At 39.0% G+C, this 21,234-nt stretch overlaps 1 protein-coding gene across 1 annotated transcript in view; it reads right to left on the bottom strand.

Moving 5' to 3' along the window:
* LOC311438092 (rho GTPase-activating protein 11A-like) overlaps positions 1 to 13,109 on the bottom strand; it is a 43,053-nt gene extending 29,944 nt beyond the window's left edge. The window contains exons 1-13 of the mRNA XM_084522141.1: positions 12,933 to 13,109; positions 10,995 to 11,065; positions 10,589 to 10,685; positions 9,797 to 10,047; positions 9,155 to 9,315; positions 8,902 to 9,048; positions 6,909 to 6,983; positions 6,100 to 6,267; positions 5,703 to 5,838; positions 5,266 to 5,371; positions 4,304 to 4,451; positions 2,347 to 3,903; positions 717 to 830 (exon numbers count right to left, since the gene is read on the bottom strand). Of these exons, the coding sequence (XP_084378267.1) occupies positions 717 to 830; positions 2,347 to 3,903; positions 4,304 to 4,451; positions 5,266 to 5,371; positions 5,703 to 5,838; positions 6,100 to 6,267; positions 6,909 to 6,983; positions 8,902 to 9,048; positions 9,155 to 9,315; positions 9,797 to 10,047; positions 10,589 to 10,685; positions 10,995 to 11,065; positions 12,933 to 13,061 (3,160 nt within the window). The 5' untranslated portion in view covers positions 13,062 to 13,109. The remainder of the gene's footprint in view (positions 1 to 716; positions 831 to 2,346; positions 3,904 to 4,303; positions 4,452 to 5,265; positions 5,372 to 5,702; positions 5,839 to 6,099; positions 6,268 to 6,908; positions 6,984 to 8,901; positions 9,049 to 9,154; positions 9,316 to 9,796; positions 10,048 to 10,588; positions 10,686 to 10,994; positions 11,066 to 12,932) is intronic.
* Positions 13,110 to 21,234: the final 8,125 nt, after the last annotated feature.

Genomic DNA, 21,234 nt, shown 5'->3' with positions numbered 1-21,234 from the left:
TTGCTTTCTCACTTACTTTAAAGCCTCATGGTTGCTTTAGTCCAGTCTTCTAGAAGTGATCCTACTTCCTGGCTTGCTTAGGGTCTCAAAACCATTAGTTAGTGAAGTTCTTTAACTGCTACCAAGTTAGCAATACTCATGCTCCCAGCACCCCCAGCTCTATAACAGCCTGAAGTACCAATGGAAAAAAACTGGGAACTTGCATTTTAATACCTCATGTCTCAGATAACTAAACCTAGAAACCTAAGGCTTCTGAAGTACAAGAAACGTCAGGATACTGATCAGTTGCAAATGGGTAGACTTCTGCAGAGAACTGTTGTACCTTGGCATTACACAAGAAAAATATCTTCCAGTATTTAAGACCATAGGGACATTTAATCACGATTATTGAATCATAATTAAAGGCAGCAACATATATTCACAAACCCAAAGTGCATATTACACTCCTTGCATGATGGCTTAAAATGGACAGCATGAAGAATAATTCCAACTATGAACCCCTGATCAGCAAAGCTCCACCCAAAACAAAGGATGCTCCATCCACAATGCAGTCAAAGCCACGAGTACCAAATATTTTGAATACTAAATCGACAGAAAAACCTCACCCTTTCAAACACCAACTGGCATAGCTGCTTACTATTATGGAAGTGATCAGAACTCATTTCATTCCTCACGTCATTACTTCTACCTCCTTCTGTCCTATTTTCATCACATACCTCTTTTCCCTTTCACCAGCTGTGAGTTTGCAGCTACCTTCCTAGGACTTCTCAGCTGAAATGATACAAAAGGTGGTGCTCTGATGGCTGTATTCACTCTGCTGTCACTGCCAACTAAAGACAGAGTAGGAGCATATAGCTGAGAGCAGGGAGAAGTAACTTCCTCCTTAGATGATGGTGAACTGTTACATGGGCTCTTAACTTCATGAAGCTCACCCATTCAATACTTAGCAGTAACACGAGACAATCTTGTTAGGACCCTGTAGTGGCTGTTTACCTCCTCCTGTTTTCCCAATGTTAGATTACAACAACACTGTAGCAACAGCAGGGCAACTCATTTGGGCCTCAGCTTTCCATGAGAGCTGAAAGAATCCAGTTTGTGAATCGGTGGTTATGTGAGAAGGGGAGGGGGGAACAGAAAGCAATGAGAGTAAATCCTTTCATTAACACATCACTTTAAAAGCCTACTCTTGCTAGGTTATTTTATATCATGCCTTTTGCTGGTAATGAGAATTACCAATACGTATCTCCTGATAAACAACCAGGAGAGCCAGAAGTCATTTGACTTGAGCACTTTCAGACTGACTCATTAAATCCCACAGTCTATATGACAACAAAGTCGTATTTCTAAGTCGCTAAAGAAGAATGGGCTCAGAAAAGGGACAAAAACCATGGTTTTATTAAAACCAAAAGCATCCAGTGCTTTCAGCTCTTGTATTTTGCCAATAAAGAATTTGCACATACAGAAAGCTAACAGTTTAAGTGTTTACTCTTAAATAATTTTACAACCGATGACAGACAAACAGTTTTCATTCCAAGAAATGTAAACATTTGCTTGTGCAAGTCAACTTTTAACAGACTATGGCTTCTTACATTCATCTCCCTTGCAACATAATCAGCATCTAAACTCTGCTTCTGCACCATCTAGTTCACACTATCATACAGCTCTAAAAATAAGTTAAGATTATCTTTTTGTACTAAAACATTTCACTGCTCACAACTGAAGATACATAGTATGTATTGCAGAACACATCACCTGATGAAATATTAAGACTTCCATTGCTCAAATAAACAGCACATTTTCCAGTATTTGTACATGTCGAAATATAGTTCATTTACTTAACAAGAAAACTGTACTCCCACTTTACTCCAATGGAAATTAAAAATGTCTCAGAAGTAGAGCTGGTGTAAGGTCCAACTTAAATATCAGAGTAGCACTACAATACACTTGAAACTATGAAGTAAAGAAAGCAAATGTACCAAGATTCATCAAGTTTTTTCTTCACATCTGTTCAGTTTAAATGTCTGAGATTTTTTTTTTTTTGTGAACTGGTATTTAGTCTAAATGCTGCAGAAATTGTTTTGTGACACGCAGCATGCTTTTAAGAAGCTGAGGTAATCAAGTACGAGCTTTAATGCAAACATTTGTAAAAACACGCTTAAAAAAAATCAAATCCATTTGGGTGAACTAGCAGTTACAGAAAAGCCTAAGTTAAAAAAAAAATCTCAACATAAAACCAAAATTGTTATTTGTACAAGTCTATAACTTGTAAATCAGAAAACAAAAATTTTTTTCCAAAGGTTATCCAAGTTACGATAAGCCCATTTAGCAATCATATTAAATCTTATAAGTCTACTGGTTTTGCAGTTGGTAGCAGTTTCACTTTAGATATTGGATTCTTTGGAGAGCCTCTATAACGAAGTTTTTCTTTTCCTGGAGCATTTCTTGCAACAGTAGTTTTTTCTGGAGCAAAACCTGGAATATTTACATCTGCACTAACTTTTAAACTAGATTTCACAGTTTCATGATTGGTTAGATCTTCCAGAACAGACTTCGATGGAAGAACAGTCTCTTTCTGTTCGTAGATTCCAGTCGTTCTTACAGAAAGATCAGGATTATCTGATGGATTTAGACATCTATGACATGATTTGGATGTGAAGTCAAGCTGACTATGAGATGCAGAAGCTTGGTCATATGTACTTTCACTCCTGAGTGAAAAAGCTGTGGAATTCTTAGACAGCTTTTCTGCACAGTAGGAGAGTGCAGAATCACAGCTCAAAGATTTAACAAGTGGTGAACCAACATCATTACCTCTAACCATCTGAGAGCTTACAGATCTTCTGTTAGCCTCCAATAAGGAATTTATTCTTCGTACAGACTGTCGAACAGGAGTACGCTGGAATTTAAGAGGTGGTTTAGATTTACTTGCAGAACTTGGATCATTTAAGGAAAGCTTGTTGAACCATTGTATGTGGTCAGAAACAGATGATGTTTTAGTTGAAGTTCTATCAAGGTTTTCAGCTTGCGAGTATTGGTTGCCTTCACACCCTGATTTAGGCAACTGCAGAGCAGGAAGCTGTCCTGACCCAGAAAGTTTAGCAGTATTTTCTTCTAAATTACAGCATTTTAATACATGGTTTTCAGATGTTTGTGAATGTGTTAACTCTATTTCCTCTTTTCTTTCAAAGGAATCTAATTTATTTATGCCATTTTTTGCTGGACTGTTCTGCACAGATGATTCATCTTCCCTGGCCTGTACTTCTGGCACAGGAAGTTGTTCTATCATATTTTTTACATCTAGTTTTTGGACCTGAAGTTCAATCTCTATAGAAGTTTTGAAGCTTCTTTTCTCCAAAATTTTACCTGCATCTTTGTTTGATTGTTGTTTGTCAATAGCGTAAGATTGGTTCCGTTGGTGGAACAGCTCTCTGGAGTCTGCAGTTGCTAGACTTCCAGAAAGTTCAGCTGCCAATTCTTTCTCTGGGCTGAGCCCTGTGAGACACAGAGTTTCATGTAATGTTTCACCTGGTACATTTGTAAAAGATGACTTTGTATCAACTATCAGACTTTGAAGATTACTTCCAGATTCAGAGAAGGCTTGTTTAACTTTCAGTAATGTTTCAGCAGTCAAATTACTTTCTTCTTCACAGAGTTTTAACCTGTTGTCTTGTTTGTCTACAGCTGTGGGTCTGTGTTCATCTGGAACAACTGGTGGCTTTCCAAATACAAAAGCAGGTTCTGAAGAACTGTTTCCTGTTTCAGCGTGTCCTGGCAAAATTCCCTCATTGCAGCTGATCTCCTGCGAATCTGTAACAGTAGGACTATTCCATGACATTCTGTGAACTACTTTATCATGGCATTTTGGAGTTAACAAGTTTTCTTCTGACTTGCTCACATTCTTTGAACCTTAAAAATAAATATCACAGGTGTTTATGAATAAGGTCTTACAATTTAAAATGACCAGTATAGGCAAAATTCTTGCTTAAAAAAAAAAAAAAAAAAAAAAAAAAAAAAGAGCTACCAAAGCAGCAGGTACCATTATACCCTGAAGTTTCAGGTGTGGAAAAAGAGGTCACAATATGAAGAACTAAAGTCACATCTCATCATGCTTAACTAGCAGAAGACTAACATTCATTAAAAACACAAGAAGCTTGAGCTAAACCATTTTTCCCCCAGGAGACACTGACATTCAGTGAGCTTTTACCTTACTAGCTAGAAACACACCAACTGTTTTTATACCTCCTAGCATAACATTACTTTTGCTTTACAAATGTTTTTCCAGTGTAATACATCCTGAGGTATTTACCTTTCCTACAGACTTTTTCACTGATGTAAGGGCTGAAGAGTACATCTCTTTTTGCACATTCATCTGTGCTTTCCAAACCTTGTTGACTTGCAAGACGCCTTCCAATATTTTCAGATCTATTACCAACTGCACATCCCGATACAATATTCTTAAACAAAAAAAAAAAGTTAGAGCCTTATATAAACTTGTAAGTTTGGAATCTCATTTACAGATGAGCCATTAGAAAAAGGCTGTACAAAATAGCCATAGCAGCTTTTTTCTGGTCATACTTCATCTTTCCTCAGCTCTCTGTAGACCTAAGTATTGAAAAGCCTGCCTACAGCAAGGCAGGCTTAACCACACCCTGAATATAGTGATTGTGTGCACAGCCTCTGTAAAACAAGGGGTTCAAGAACTGTGAGAACTACTGATCAGTGTTTTCACTCAAACTGTCAGGTAAGCTTGCTCTACCTCAAAAAGGTTGGTGGAGAACCAGAAGGGAAGAAGCAAGGAAAAAAATATAATGTCACAAAAAAGATGTCCATCACCCAGTCAACAAATAAAATCTGCCACAAAAACAAACAAACAAAAAACCACACAACTCAGAAGTGATACAAAAACAATTGTTCACCATCAATGATTGATGCCCAGCCAATCCCCAACTATTGGCTACTTTGAAAATATTTCCTCTCAGTTGTATCACTGAGCATGACATTGTAGGACATGGAATATTATTTTGGTGAATTCAGGTCAGCTTTCCCAGCTGCACCCCATCAGCCTCTTGCACCACCACAGACAAACCCGAAACAATAAGACAATCAGTTACTGCTATGGAAATAAACCTACAGATTCTTGTACTTGATAGCAGGTCTACTTGTGCTGTGGTCCTACCATTAGCAATTAAGTCCTTCCAGCTAGTGAAAAGCAGTGCCCCAAACTTTATAACATTAAAATTTGTACTGTAACAACAGCAGCATACTTACGTCTCTATTGCTTTTCCCCAAACCAAACTTCAAGCGTAATGACCTACGAACCATCTCTTTTCGGCTAATCTTTGGAGAAAAACAACCTGTTTTTCCTGATTCAGCCCTGGAAAGACAGAAGGGAAAAAGTAACACAAAACTCTTAAGGAGAGGAATGAAACCATCCTTATGCTTATTTTATTCCCTCTGGTTTGAATTCTTCTATTACCTTCATGCCAAGCTTTTTTAATAGGCCCAGGAAAGTTCTTTTGAGGCCTTTATACCAGATCTTATTTTGAGTCACATTTTGCCACATATAGTGATTTTGAGAATACTATAAAGATTTCTTATGATTTAAACCCACAAGTATAATTTTGAAAACCAAAAGAAGTTTTAACACTTTATCACAAAAGAGTTCTAGATCAATTTGCTTTTTGCTTCTGAGTTAAGGCAATTACCTGTATAACTTTTTGTTTGCAAGTCTTTTACTTCTTCTGTTCCCTGTACTAGACAAATGATTTTCACCACCAGTTGAAGGAGATAATGAGGTTTGAGATGACTCAAGAGACACGGAAGGGCTTGCTTCAAAGTGAACTACAGAAACAAAATACATGATCTTAAAATAACCACGAAGTTTTCAGATAAGGACTTAGAGATAATACACTGAAAAAGAGTCTTAATAGAGTACATACTTTGCTTATTTTCTGCAATACTGACTTGAAATTATTTCAACTTCTGCTTTTATTTAAGTGAGGCTGGTGCTTGTAGCAGCCATAGAAGTTGGATTGCAAGTAAATGCATGCTACAGAAAAATAAAAACTTCAAGCAGCAAAGAAAAAAATGAAGGCACTATACCTGATGCTGGTGTCAAGCTGTTGTTGAAAATGCTACTTGGTAACAACTCAAAAGCAAAATTAGGCTTAAAAGATCGCCTCTTCTTGCTGGACAAGCCCTGAGAGCAATCAGCTGGAAGTTTACGCTTGGTACTTGGAGTAAGAACCACAGGAGTCACTGATGAAAGGACTGAAATTAAGAAAACCAAAGTTTTCAACAACAGCTTAAAAGGGTGACAGTTTACTAGTGACAGGTTTGTGTTTTTTGTATGTTTGTTTTTTTTTTTTTTTAACCCCAAAAAGAGGTTGTAAAAACTTAGCAAAAGTGCATGCATTTTGAACAGGCAAAAGCAGCCAGGTACAGCCATTTGTTGATGGAGGCTTTTTTGCTCCCCCTCCCCCCCCTTTTTTTTTTCGCATATAAGCTAGAGTACCAGAAAGGAAAATCCAAAACCACATAGTAATAAAATATAGGTATTAGAAAAAAGAAGTTAAGTATAGTCATTTTTCTGTAAGTTTGAAAGTAAAAGTGAAAATTCATTCTCAAGATAAAGTATCGCACTACTGCACTGAAGCCTTAATGTGCATTAGATAAAAAGCGCAAATTCTAATGCTAGAACCATAGCGCACTGCTGCAGTGATTATAGCTGCTCCAAGAACTAAACTAAATGCAGTATCCTCAATAAAATGCAACTATATTCCAAGTTTTACCCAATTTAAACATAATCACTTATCTTCAGTTCAAGCTCTAGAGCTTCTTTGTAGAATATAGTGTACAAATCCAGATGATACTGCATGCGCTTTATTTAGTACAAATATACCGGTACCTACCGCTTCTGTCTTGCTGAGGGGTAGTGGAGGGTGTTCTGTTAGATTTAAATTTATTCAATGCTCCACTAACAATATCTGAAATGCAAGACACACCAAGCAAATCAAATTCAAATATGAAATTTGACTTGCTCTAGTTTCAACTGAAATTTAATTTGTATTCTTTCAGAGATATAAAACAAATCACTTTAAATGGCTGTTTTATGTACAGAAGAAACCTAAAGCCTTTTTTTGTTGCTTTCACAATAAACTTAAATTTTTTTTCCCCCTTTAAAAAAAAAAAAAAATCATGCAAAGGCAGCAAGTTTTTTTCGTAGTGAATTCTACTGGTCAATATAAAGAGATGCCTTCTTGATTTCTTGTAGGCACACCCAGAAATTATCCATTGAAGACTTTCTCACAGACTTTACTGGGCAGTCCTCTTGTACTTGAAAAGCACTTTGGGCAGAGGCCCAAATACAAGTATGAAATTTTCATCTTTTCATCTTGCTTTTCCATTAATAATTATTTCCTTTTTTTTTTTTTTCCTGAGAAATTAATCCCAGTAGAACGTATGCATGAACTCTTATTGGTTTTCCTGCTTTTAAGAGAGTAAACCAGAATCATTTTTATTACGTGCTACTGCATCCTACAGTTGTATTTCCATATATTCATTGCAAAGCTCAGCAAACTATAAGGCTGAAGTAGTTCTTTTGTAGTGTCCGGTGTCAAGAAGTTTTTCAACACTCATCTTTGAAAGAAGATGAAGTGTAGTAACGCTATGTTCTATTATATCTGGAGAAAGAGTAGAAGCTGACTCCTACCAGGATATATTCAATAGAATTTACAAATTCTAGCTGCTGCTTCCGAAAATTTGAACATTCATGAACATTTACCACTTTGCAACTCTGGAAAATCTTGCTACTTCAAAGAAACAAAAAAGCATATTACACAAAAGCTTGCCTTGGCTAAACATATACAGTAGTAAAGTGTTAATGTCAACTGTTGTCAGGTTTAATATTCCAAGTATATGAGCTAAATATATATTCATATATTTATAGCAATACATACAAGATCAGTATAATAATTAGAACCAAGTCTAACAGAACAGAAACCATTCAGTTAACCAGTTGTCCATACTGTGGACATTGTCCATATTAGCTCAAACAACCTATTGAATAGCTATACTACAAATAAAAGAACAAATCCATGATAGAGTGGAAAATAGTCAGTAAGAACTCACATTGAGTTTCTACAAGTGGGTAGCTTTAGTGCTTTTCTGCTGCTTAACAAGAACGTATTCTTAGTATTTTAATATTAGCAGACATTCTAATGACACGCATAGCTTCTTAGTTTCAAGGTAATACATCTTTTTAAAAAGTGTAATGTGTAAGTCTCAACGAAATTCATACAGTTCTTGCCTTATTTATGCATTACAACAACAACAAAAAAAACACAACCAAAACACCATCTTCTCATCCATCTAGGTTTAAAAACAATTAAGCCTGGAGCTGTTAAAAATGAGAAAACAAAAGTGTGTATAAATCTGTTACATCTGTGTTGCCTAAAAATGAAAGATTAAAACTAAAAAAATCCTTACTGGGTTGGTTTAAATTTCACTGAAACTAATTTGATTTATCCTCTATTAAGTATATTAGAGCTCAGTAATAATGTATCGCACAAACGAAAAACGATGGCAGGCAAGTGATTAGAAGTTAACGTTGTGGACTGAGAGAAAAAATAATGATTCATAACCTGCATGTATGTAAGATACGCAGATTTGATAGTGTATTTCCCTGAATTTCTTCATCCCATACACAAGATACACAGTTGTGACAGTGCTGTCATACTACTAGCTCTTGAAGGAAGACATATCAGCATATTATATCTGATTCTTTGACAATTTCTAGCTTACACAGGAGTATCGTGCTTCTAGAAGTCTAATTTGTTAAGGGTCAGCATACCTAAAGTTGCAAAAAAACTTTCAGTCGCTGAAGCTTTCACACGACATACCTACCCCCAACACTTCGGTGCTTCCTCCTCTTACATTCACTGGGAGATTCATTTTCACTGTCTTCATGGCCCCTCAGTGAGGGAGTAGACTGAAAGGCATCAACACCTAACATTGCAGGAATCTTTTCCAAGATAAATTCTGGTACCTGTCCTGAATTGGTTAAGAAATATTTTTTAATATTATTTAAAAAGCTATAAGGAAAAAACTGTATACAAGTACATGCAAGATGACATTCTGATAAACGTTTATCACTTACCAATTTCTTCTGCATGATCAATAAATGTCCGCACAACAGCAGCTTGCAAGCGAATTTTTTTTTCTGTGGTGGTTGACATCTTTTCACTTTCGTTCACATGCAAGAGGTTGGGAGCAAAAATCACTGCCAAATTGCTGCTATCCATTCTGTTTTCATTGGATCTTAATGAGACAAAAATATTTCTTAATGCAGATTATCAGGACATAAGCACTACAGAGAGAAAGGCCAAATAACAAACACAGTTGAAAAAAAATGCAGTTATTCACTTGGGTACTCACATTACAAAATTAATGTGTATGCTTCTGTACCCTAGGCTCGGTATCTGTATGACTGTTACTGAATTCAACGTGTTATACATACCTTGCACTCAGAAAAACTGATGGGTATCAGATTATGTTAGTTTCATGAGTTACCCCTTTTGCTTTCCAGAGTAGGAAGAAATACAGCTATGAAAGACTGGAATAGTCTCGAGCATAAGAAGGTTTCATAAGAAAACACTTTGGATTTATGAAGACCATGCCCAACTTCTAGTAAATGACTGCATGTAAGAAAAATTTAAAGTCACAGGAAGTTACAGCAGTTGCTTGAAAAAGAAAGTTAACCTAGCTTCAAGTTGCTTACAATCATTTTAGGGACACTGACCTTAGGGACACATTTCTCAGAAATTTGAAAAAGAACCGCAAAGCTTCAATTGTTCCGTCTGTCATTAAACACGAAAGCAACATAGTTGCAGTTTTTTTCTCGTTTCCTAGCTGCTGAGCTTTAAAAAGGCCTTCTTGCAGATGAGGTGGAAGGATCGGTTCTGGCAGCTCTCTGAAGAACTGTTTAAGAAGCCCTGCAACATCACATGGTAGCGCAGCTGACAGGCAGTTTTCACCTTGATCCAGTTTACTCTGAAATTGTTCAGAAGAAATGAAGTCTTCAACATACTGTCAGATTTCTAACTTTATGTATTATTCTCTAACCTGTATCAGAAAAAAGACTGTCTGATCTTCCCCATTTTTTACTTTTAGCCTTGTCACGCTTTACCTAATTACACTATCTACAGAAAGACACAGATGATGTTATCTGATAACTTGTATTTATTTACTGGTTCTCCCCTGTACATATCCTTCTGGGAGAACACTGTTAAACAAATACCCTCAGCATCCAGTATGTATACCTGCTAGCAGATTTGTTCAGTCACAAGTGTGTCCTGTCATCCCCCCCCAAATCTGGAAAGCTGAACAATTTCCCAGGAGAAAAAAAAAGTCAAGTCTGCCAGTTGCTGCACTAGATGCAGCAACTCATTTCTAAAGCAGATAATGTTACCAGTCTACTTCCAATGTTAGAACTCAGATATGACTGAAAAGCATCCAAAAAACTACGATGTACAGATGATCAAGTGAAACACTAATAATTAAAAAAAAAAAAAAAAAAAGCTTTAGGGAATACCTTTAAGGCTTTGATACGAACAAGAGATCCAGATTTTCTGAAGAGTCCTTCAGTATTAATATGTTCTTCCAGATACTCACAGGCATCAACCAGAAAACTAAGGAAAGAAGAGCAACATACTTCTGACCTTCAGAACATATTTTTCCCAGAAAAACTGCTTTATAATAAATAGATAAAACTTAATACATAGGATTGTTTTCCCCAGTAACAATAAAGAAGCTGTGGATCCGAATTCCCCCCCATCTAATCTCTATTTCCCTCCTCCCCCAATTGAAACTATTGTTGTTTCCCTATAATATTTAACAGATGTGCAAAAAAAAAGATACCCCACCCTCCCCTTGATGAGTACACTATTATTTAGATTTACACTTCTTTGCTCTCTCTCATATATACAGTGTTAATTTACCTGGGAATATACCCATATCCTGGCACAAGTGATTGTGGTAACACATGAAAAGATACTCCAAAGATCTTACCCTATAAGATAAAACTCAGTGTTATTCAAAGACTGACAGAATTACCAACTACTTATTACAGAAATGCACGTAATACCACAGACTACAGAGTACTCTGTGGTATTTTTTTTTTGTTTAAAAGTAGTTTAAACAAAAAGAAAGCCTTTCAAATATGAGATATTGCCAGGAAAAACTTTCATCTCTAAATACATGAGCCTATGTTGATTCTAGTTACACATAACAAACTAGATTGCTGTGAAATAATAGAAAGCTTTTCTGCAGTATGTTTTGCATATTTTATTTCACAAGGAGTCAGTTTTGCTATAAGGCCACAAAATTGGTAAGGGTATTTATCCACAGACTCTTCTGGAATCACATCTCACTTTTTCAAATTGACAAAATCCCATTTTTCTTTAATAAGTATAAATAAGTAAAACCAAATCAACACAACTTTGAAACAACCTTAAAAAAAAAAAAAAAAAAGCAATTTTTCTCATCATCTGAAGCAGTCAAGACTGATGTTTCAGGAAGGACTGTAGAGAACTCTCCTGAACTTCTGCATTCAGTTTTACAATAGTTTCACCTCACAAGATGACATCAGAGCATTAAAAAATACATAATGTCTTCAGTTATTATTACTGATGAGCATCTACAGTGTTTTTTTGGGCCCTTTTTTATGTTGTTTTCTTTTAAACATTTACCTGAGGTGACTGCACAGTTGTTTCAGTTATAGAAGCTCACAATTTGATTTAAAAATACAAGTTATTTCTTTACCCTACCTCTTTTCTATTTAAATTAACAGAAAACATGAGCAAGCCTCCCCCACCACCTCCTATCCAAAAGGGCCTGATCAGTCCACACAATATTGTTGTTATCAGAGATGAATACAAATTCTCAGTCATTTCTGCCCGAAATTCAAAGTGCTGACCACATTCAGACAACAGTTAATCAGTAACTAACCAATCCATGAGGCCACCTTTGGCCTATCTATCCTCCAGAAAACAAACATCACATGACAGATAAGGGAAATGAAGCAACATATGCTTCTGTCATCGTATTCCAGATTGCTACCCTTGAGTACAAAAGGGAGCTTAACTCCAATATATAATGTTTTTCTGTATTTATGAGATGTTTTAATAGAGAATTCCAGCAACTTGCAATTCTATATTTACAATTCATAACTGATATCACTCACTTCACTGGGTTTTGGCTGGCATATCAGAAGTCATGATTTGTTTCAAGAACTGAACTGAAACAATGCCTGTTCCTTTGAAATAGAATAGCCCAAGCAAAACAGATGTTGTGCTCTGCTTTTTCTTACCTTGCTCATTTATTATTTAATTTTCTCCCTCGTATATTAAAATACTACAGGAAGATTTACAGACATCTTTTATCATGATGCACATACATACCTATTCAGTCCATATATTTCTTCCAGTAATAAAACTAAAGTCTACATTCATATTGTTGATTTTGACACGGGGGAGGGCATCCATTCTATCTTTACTCTCACTCCCTCGTTTTTTGAGTGTTTTTGCAACATCTTCAGTTGACATTGACCAAGGGTTACCGCAGCACTTTGTAACGCCTTCACAGCAACGGAAGCAGTCTTACAGAAAGCCCGTGCTGGGCACACTCGGTTCTGGGCCGTATCCGTTGCACGGGGGTCTCGGTTAGGCTCTGACAGGGGCCACTTCCACGTTTTATGAAGCAGGTTCCAGCAGGGAACCTACACCCAGCACCGGCCCTGAAGCACACGGGGCCGCCACCGCCCAGCACAGCGACGAGAGCACCCGCGCCCCCCCCCACCCCCTTGGCGACGGCCGCCCCGAAATGGCGGCGGGGGCTCGGGACGCGCCGCCCTCGGGCCACCACCGCCGCCCCCCTACCTCCGCGGCCGTCGCTCCGTGCGTCCTGGCGGCCGGCGGGCAGCTGCCGCCCTTCACCTTGATGCCATAGGAGGCGCGGAGCTCCTGCAGCACAGCCAGGCGCTGCACGCCGCGCCGCCGCTCCGCCATGCCGCTGCCCTCAGGCCCAGCGCAGCGCCATGCCCGCCGCCGCCACCCCGCCCGCCTCCGGGCTCAAACCCAGCGCCGGCCCCGGCCTCGCCTCCCATTGGCTGCCTCCCGTTCGAAATCGGGCCCCGGCCGCCCAACGGCTGGAAGGGGTTGGGCCGGCAGCGCCTGCTTCGTGCACCGCCTCCGGACGTTCGCGCCGGCTGCCTCAGCGCCGCCTCAAGCCCCCCAGCGGCGAAGCGCGGGCGTTACCTCAGTGCCCGCCCGCTGCCACGGTCACCGCCATCGCCACCGGCAGGAGGGGGCGCCCGGGGGACAGGGACAGGGACGGGGCTGCTGCACGACACGACACGACACGAGACGACACGCGAGCCCTCCTCTCCTCCCAGCGTCCCCAGCCGGCTCCCGGCACGCGTCACCCACCTCTTTTGTTTGTTTTCAAATAAATCCCTACTTGAAACGGCAAACCGCAGCGCTTCCGCGACTGGGCTGAATTCTCAAGGGAGGGAGGAATGCAGGGTGTCAGTGTTGGCCATAGTGACACTATAAATGGGGAAAGAAAACCGTGAAGATCTTCACGCCCATTTTCACCACCGATGCTACTTTGTCCCACATGAGCATTGCTGCGTGCAGAGCCACCTCCCCTGGCTCATCACTGTGCACAGGACCGCCGTTACTGCCGGGCACAGTGGCAGTGTCACCACCAGCACCGGGGTTGTTTGTACTGTCTAAACTTGGGCTTGCTTACCTATTCCTCACTGTGTCCTCACACACCTTCCCTGTATAATAAATAGCAGGTTGGACGTGATTTTTTCTCACGTAAAACCCCAAGATTTTGATTATGGATGTCAAAATCATTGTGTCCTTGAGCACATCTAATAGTCCTGTAAATGTGGTATATATATAAAATGTGGTATATATATAAAAGTGTAGTCTAAGTAAGTATTATTATCTGTCCTGGCACTTCATTTATGTGACAATAAGAAATTCCAAACCCTGAAGATACTTCACTGATAAGAATTACAAGAGTAAAAGTAATAGATATAGGACCCCATCCTTGCAAATTTTAACATTACTCTAGTGAAATATATCAAACACAAAATAGTCTCATTTACTTTTCTCATTTACTCATTTTTACTTTCTCATTTACTGGCCTGAGTAAAGATGAGACAAATGAGTAAAACAGCCCAAGTTTAATATTATAGAATATAAATTAGTTTATTTATAACACATACAAACACAGTTTGACTGTAGATGCGATGATATAAAAAATGAATATTTCTCAAGGGTCCCACAACAGGGAAAATCTCCAAGAAATAAAGTAGATATCTTAGAATTTAATTTAAGTAATCACCATCCGACTTAGTTTTCTGTAGTAATGACAAATTACACAAGAGGGAGCTGTGATCTGATAAATATTTTTTAATTCCATGTAAAATCTTTTCCATTCAGAATTCACTAAGAAAAAACACATGATGATAGTAAGTGTTGCATTTAGGGTTCTCTGTTGTCATCTAAAAAGTGATGGAGGTCTTTTTATATATATATATATATATATATTTTGCATTAGATAGTACTGTGGCTTTAAGTATTTTGTCAAAAACATCAAGTATTTTAATATCCTCTAGGTGACTATTTTAACACATTTCTGCTTTATTTACAGTTAGAGACAGAAAAATACTTTGCAAATAAGAATTAGGCATTTAATTTAGGAACCAGTTCTAGCATCCCAACAATCTATTACATTCTTTCAAAATTGAGCTAAAAAAAATAGAGCAAAAACAGCTATTAGACTTTTTTTTTTTTTTTTTTTTTTCCTGCAAAATTGTCTAAGAATTGACATGACCAGCTTCTGACATTTTAAATAATTCTAATTTTCAGAGGCTACAGGGAAAACCCTTGAATGAAGTAAATGTTATAACTCATGTCATGAGGTCGGTCAGGTTTACAGGTCATTTTATATCCAACATGTAATTTACAAATGTATTTGTACACACACACACACCCTTTTTCACTATTCACTACATGTAAATGTTTACATTTTAGGAGTTAAAAAACAATAACAACGACAACAACAAAAAACACCTGAAATTAGTATAGGACTTTGTGAACTTTGGAAGCTACTCCAGAACTGAGAGCTTTAAAAAAGAACTCAAATGTTTACTAACCTTCTAATTTCAGTGACCACTCAGAACATTCAGTAGCTGAGACAACTAGAAACTCAGCCAGAGAAAGCAGAAACAAGCTTCTTCAACAAGCTAGTAACATTATGAGGAGAAGGGAAAACAGAACTTACTCCTAAATATGAACAAACTGAACAAACTCAAAACTTGGAGGGAAAGAGTGTAAGTATCCCTCACTCTGGTACTACCTTACCTCTTCAACCAAATGAGCTCAGGGCAGCAAGATATGCTGGACCATACCACCCAGAGAAACTGAAAATCAACTGCATGAGGGGCATTTACATGCTGGTGTCCTCAGTGTCTGTCTTTTAGTATAGTTTATTCTGAATATCCTTCCTCATTCTTGCCTCTTCCTGGCAAGATAATTCCTAATCTCTCAATTAGGAATTATTTACTCCAATTCCCAGTTGTCCTCTACACATTGTTCAGGTTGCATTTGTGCTAGTTATGTCTTTATATATGTATATATCTTTACATCAAAGAAGACAGATACCCAGGAAGAATCAAAATGAAAAGATAGAAAGATAGGAGTTGCATTCTGCAGTTTAAATATTTAACATATTTAACAGAAATATTAAACGTCTAAAGCTAACACACAAGCTGATCATGCATATTTCCACCTTAATATACATGTACTACAACAGGGACTCTGAGAGAGGACCAAAGTGCATAATACATTCAAAAGCCCAGGAAACATTTCCCAGAATTCAAATTACTGTCCTATAAATTATGGTTTTGTTTATCAGTAAAACTTAAAGTTTTAGTAGTTCTGTGAATAGTAGCCTACAGTAGATAGAATCACTGCTCAGTATTTTATTGACATCCTAAGCAATTCAGGATAATTAGCCTCAAGGTAAATAATCTTTTAACTCCATTTAATTTTCCTAGGATACTCCATTTCTCAGAGAAGATATTCGTAACAGTCTTTGTTACTCTCATTCAGTATAGCAATTCTGTGGTTAGGTTTTACTTTCAAGACATACAAAGCAAAATGTAGCCTAAGTGATGCATATATTTAATGACAATTTTAAGTAGTTTTCAACTGTTTTGTTTCACAGAATCACAGAATTTTCTAGGTTGGAAGAGACCTCAAGGTCATCGAGTCCAACCTCTGACCTAACGCTAACAGCCCTCCACTAAACCATATCCCTAAGCTCTACATCTAAACGTCTTTTGAAGACTTCCAGGGATGGTGACTCCACCACTTCCCTGGGCAGCCTGTTCCAGTGCCTCACAACCCTTTCAGTGAAGAAGTTCTTCCTAACATCTAACCTAAAACTCCCCTGGCTCAACTTAAGCCCATTCCCCCTCGTCCTGTCACCAGGCACGTGGGAGAACAGGCCAACCCCCACCTCGCTACAGCCTCCCTTGAGGTACCTAAAAAGAGCGATAAGGTCACCCCTGAGCCTCCTCTTCTCCAGGCTGAACAAACCCAGCTCCCTCAGCCGCTCCTCGTAGGACTTGTTCTCCAGGCCCCTCACCAGCTTCGTCGCCCTTCTCTGCACCCGCTCAAGCACCTCGATGTCCTTCTTGTAGCGAGGGGCCCAAAACTGAACACAGTACTCGAGGTGCGGCCTCACCAGAGCTGAGTACAGGGGGACGATCACCTCCCTAGCCCTCCTGGTCACGCTGTTTCTGATACAAGCCAGGATGCCGTTGGCCTTCTTGGCCACCTGAGCACACTGCTGGCTCATATTCAGCCGACTATCCACCATCACTCCCAGGTCCTTCTCTGCCTGGCAGCTCTCCAACCATTCCTCTCCCAGCCTGTAGCTCTGCTTGGGGTTATTGCGCCCCAGGTGCAGGACCCGGCACTTGGCCTTGTTGAACTTCATGCAGTTGACCTCAGCCCATCGGTGCAGCCTATCCAGATCCTCCTGCAGAGCTTTCCTACCCTCGAGCAGATCGACACATGCACCTAACTTGGTGTCATCTGCGAACTTACTGAGGGTGCACTCGATGCCCTCGTCCAGATCATCGATGAAGATATTAAAGAGGACCGGCCCCAGCACCGAGCCCTGGGGGACGCCACTAGTGACTGGCCTCCAACTGGACTTGGCTCCATTCACCACGACTCTTTGGGCCCGGCTATCCAGCCAGTTTCTAACCCAACGAAGCGTGCGCCAGTCCAAGCCAAGAGCAGCCAGTTTCCCGAGGAGAATGCTGTGGGAGACGGTGTCAAAAGCCTTGCTGAAGTCAAGGTAGACCACATCCACAGCCTTTCCCTCATCCACCCAGCGCGTCACTCTGTCATAGAAGGAGATCAGGTTCGTCAGGCATGACCTGCCTTTCATAAAGCCATGCTGACTGGGCCTGATCGCCTGCTTCCCCTGCAAGTGCTGCATGATGACTCTCAGGAGGATCTGCTCCATGAGCTTTCCTGGCACTGAGGTCAAACTGACAGGCCTGTAGTTTCCCGGGTCTGCCCTCCGGCCCTTCTTGTAGATGGGCGTCACGTTTGCTAGCCGCCAGTCGATTGGGACCTCCCCCGATAGCCAGGACTGTTGATAAATGATGGACAGTGGCTTGGCCAGCTCCTCTGCCAGTTCTCTCAGTACCCTTGGGTGGATCCCATCCGGCCCCATCGACTTGTGCACATCTAAGTGCCGTAGCAGGTCACCAACCAGTTCTTCATGGATAGTGAGGGCCACATCCTGCTCCCCATCCCCTTCCACCAGCTCAGGGTACTGAGTATCCAGAGAACAACCGGTATTGCCGCTAAAGACTGAGGCAAAGAAGGCATTGAGCACCTCCGCCTTTTCCTCATCTGCGTCATTTTAAATGGTGGGTTAAAAGGGACCACTGGACATCTTTAATTAGCAAAGTGAAAACTGGAAGGCATTTTCATTTTTACTTTGGGTTGTTCACACATGCTATTTATTCTTTTCATATATTCTGAAAAATGCATTTAATCAATCTGCTTATCATGAATTCCAATCTCTTTCTAGCTATATTTAACCACAGTTAGCGGTATGTACTTACAGCTGTGCATATCTTCTAAACCTTTGTCTTGGTCCAGGTGGCCTGGCAGCTAATGGAAGATAACAGCCCCTAAAACTTGGGAGCATTTAGGTGCTTTGTCTGGACTGGAATCCAGAAGTCTGTGTTCATTTGCACTTCATGAGAAGCATAACTCTTTGTTTAGAGCAGAAAAAGGGAACTCTGGCCACTCTTTTAGAGGCAGGTGTCCTAATCACTTTTTCCAAACAATTGAACATAGCTTTCTTTTTTCCATTGCTTCTATCCTTTTGAATAAAGCACTAATTATGAAACTTAAAAGTATGTATTGTTATTTTTTCTACTTCAGGGGAGCTCAAATCCTTGTTGTTCACCACTTGACATGCCCTAATCACCAGGTTAGCGGTAGAAGAGAGGTTCTTATTTATCTACTGGAATGGGGACTGGGTGGGAGGGAAAGAGAACATGAAGGAAAATAAGAAAAAATATTAGTTCTATGTTCCAAAGACTGCTCTTTATTATTATTATTAATAATAATAACATTAATAATAATAATAATAATAATAATTTTTTTTTAAATCCAGCTAAGAGTTCAGTACAAATTAAAAGAACTATTTTGGTGCAGGGGTGGCAGCCAGAGTATCCTGATACTAACTTGTTGAATGAGTCATATTGTTGCACTTACTTTTTTTTTTTTTTTTTTTTTTTCCTGACTCACTGAATTTATCTTCTTTTTTCCTTCCCTCTGCTGTATCTTTATTAGAAGTAGTGGAAAGTCTCCTTTCTTTCCACTTCCCTTACTTCATCATCATAGACTAATATCTGGTAGATAGACAGGCTTTCTAATGGGAGAACAATATGTGGTTCACTCGTCGAAAACAAAAAAAATAAAAATTCCATTCCTTGGGAAATGCTGTAACTACTAGGAAATTGCATGAAAGATGGGTATGAACTCTCCTGCAGTTACACTGATAATAAAACAAGAATATTATAATCTATTTTATTGGCTACCCAGTCCTGTAGGCCTATTGTGAGGAAGCCCATCAGAACACTACTGAAAGAGGGTTTAGATTAAGGAACTAATTTCAAGATGTCAGACAACCTTTGATATTAGGTTAAGTAGAAAGGAAGAAGTTTACCTCTTTTCTGGCATGCGTTCTGGACATTTTCATATTCTAGATGCCTGAAGAATATAAAATTCAAAGAGCAGGAATTTTAGATACTTCTAGCCCTGAGTGGAAGCCGAGTGGGGGTTTTACAAGTTGCTTTTTTACACTTGTGCCTGAAGTGGGTTCTCAGATGAAATGCAGTTGCCCAAGTCTTTTATTAGGCACCCAAGGCTTTAGTCAGATATGTCACGGCATATTTGAAGCAGGAGCTATTCTGAAATCTTCAGAAGTTTAGCTCCAGACACAAATCTTGATGTTTGCTCTCCTGACTTTTGATCTTTCCTTTTCAGTGTGGGAAGGAGAGATGGTAAAGCAAGCTGTGTATGGGAAATTAAAATTAGAACAAAAGCCTGTCCAAATTATGCAACAAGGATCATTATGCTATAAAATTGCTCTTCAAATGTGGTTGTCATTGAAAGATATTAAGATTTCAACAGTTATTTTCCTGATGAAGACTTAATTTCTTGCATAAAAAGGTTTTTAGGCTTAAAGCTGTGCCTACACAGTTAGTATCCTTTGGTTTTTCAAATCAGTTTGAAGGGTACTAACAGATTGGAATGTAACAGAAGTATTTTTCTTCATTACAGATCAATTGTCCCAAACCACTTTCACAATTGTCTTAGAATTTAAATAATTTACAAATGTAACATATCATTAGCTACAATGATCACTATATCATTTTGCAATACAGTCTTAGGAAACAGCCTCACTGCAGGCTTGAGGCTCATGTTGTTGAATCTACAGTAGTGTTCAAGGTGGATAAAGCTGTAACTAAATTTCATCTGCAAATTCAAAGGAGGATTGGAATACAGCAGAGAACAGAAGCTACAGGTTCCCTTTTTTAACCCCATTCTCTTTCTGCCATGGAATGGGGTATTTGTGCATGCAGCAAGGCAGAAATAAGTTATTTTAACATACCACAGTGTTTGAAGAAACAAATTCTGTAAATAATATTCTTGATGTTGCCACTGTTATTGAGGTTCGTATGGTGCATAGGTAGGTACATGTCACTGGAGGGTTCTGTAGTGCATATCTGTAATCAAAACACACCCTTTGACCTAGAAACAACCTGATGTGGAGTTTCAAACAGACTTACTTTGAAGGGCAAACACGGGCTTTTCTTCCTCAGTTTCCCCCCTAGTCATTCCATGTTCATCCCTTACATAGCCAGTTGTTTGTTGTGGGGTTGTTATATCCCAGTGTCTGGGATGGGAAATCTGGACCCTGTCCTTCTCCTACTGTGTGGTGCTGGGCTGCTCTTAAACCTCCATCTGTAAAATGCTCTCTCTACTAAATGTTTAAAGGTGAGTAGATAAGTATTTTGTGTGTTTACTTAATATATTCCCCCTACTCATGTTCCATTCTTTTCATCTCTGGCATTTTTTTAGTCTGATTTCTTTATACAAATCCACTTTTTTTTTTTTTTTTTTTTTTTTTTTTCCTTAAGTAGACAAGATAATTCTGTATGAACAAGAATATTTTAATTTTCATTACGTCATTATTTTCCTTTCTCTTTCCTTTTAAACATTTATTTGTGCCTTCTGGACTTAGCTAGCATTTTAGCCTACTTATGTTAGATGCTACACAAATCCAGTAAGAGACAGGACATACTAAGAAAACCCTGGAGTCCAAAAGAAGAAGGCAACATGTATTCACGTAGAAAAGGCACAGATCGATAAGATGGCTTGTCTAGGACAGTCAATAGCTAAGCTAAAAACAGAATCCAGGTCTCTTGAAATTCAATCTCACTCACCACCCACCGACCTATGCAACCTACTTTTTATAACGTATCAGTAATTCAAACTGGGTAAAAACAGTGGTACTGTGTGACTTAGATATACGTTTCTCTGATAGGGCCTCATCCTA

The sequence above is a fragment of the Aythya ferina genome (genome assembly GCF_964211825.1).
Source record: "Aythya ferina genome assembly, chromosome: 5".
Classification (NCBI taxonomy): domain Eukaryota; kingdom Metazoa; phylum Chordata; class Aves; order Anseriformes; family Anatidae; genus Aythya; species Aythya ferina.
The sequence above is the reverse complement of the archived record's forward strand: the minus strand, read 5'-3'. Positions and strand labels throughout refer to the sequence as shown.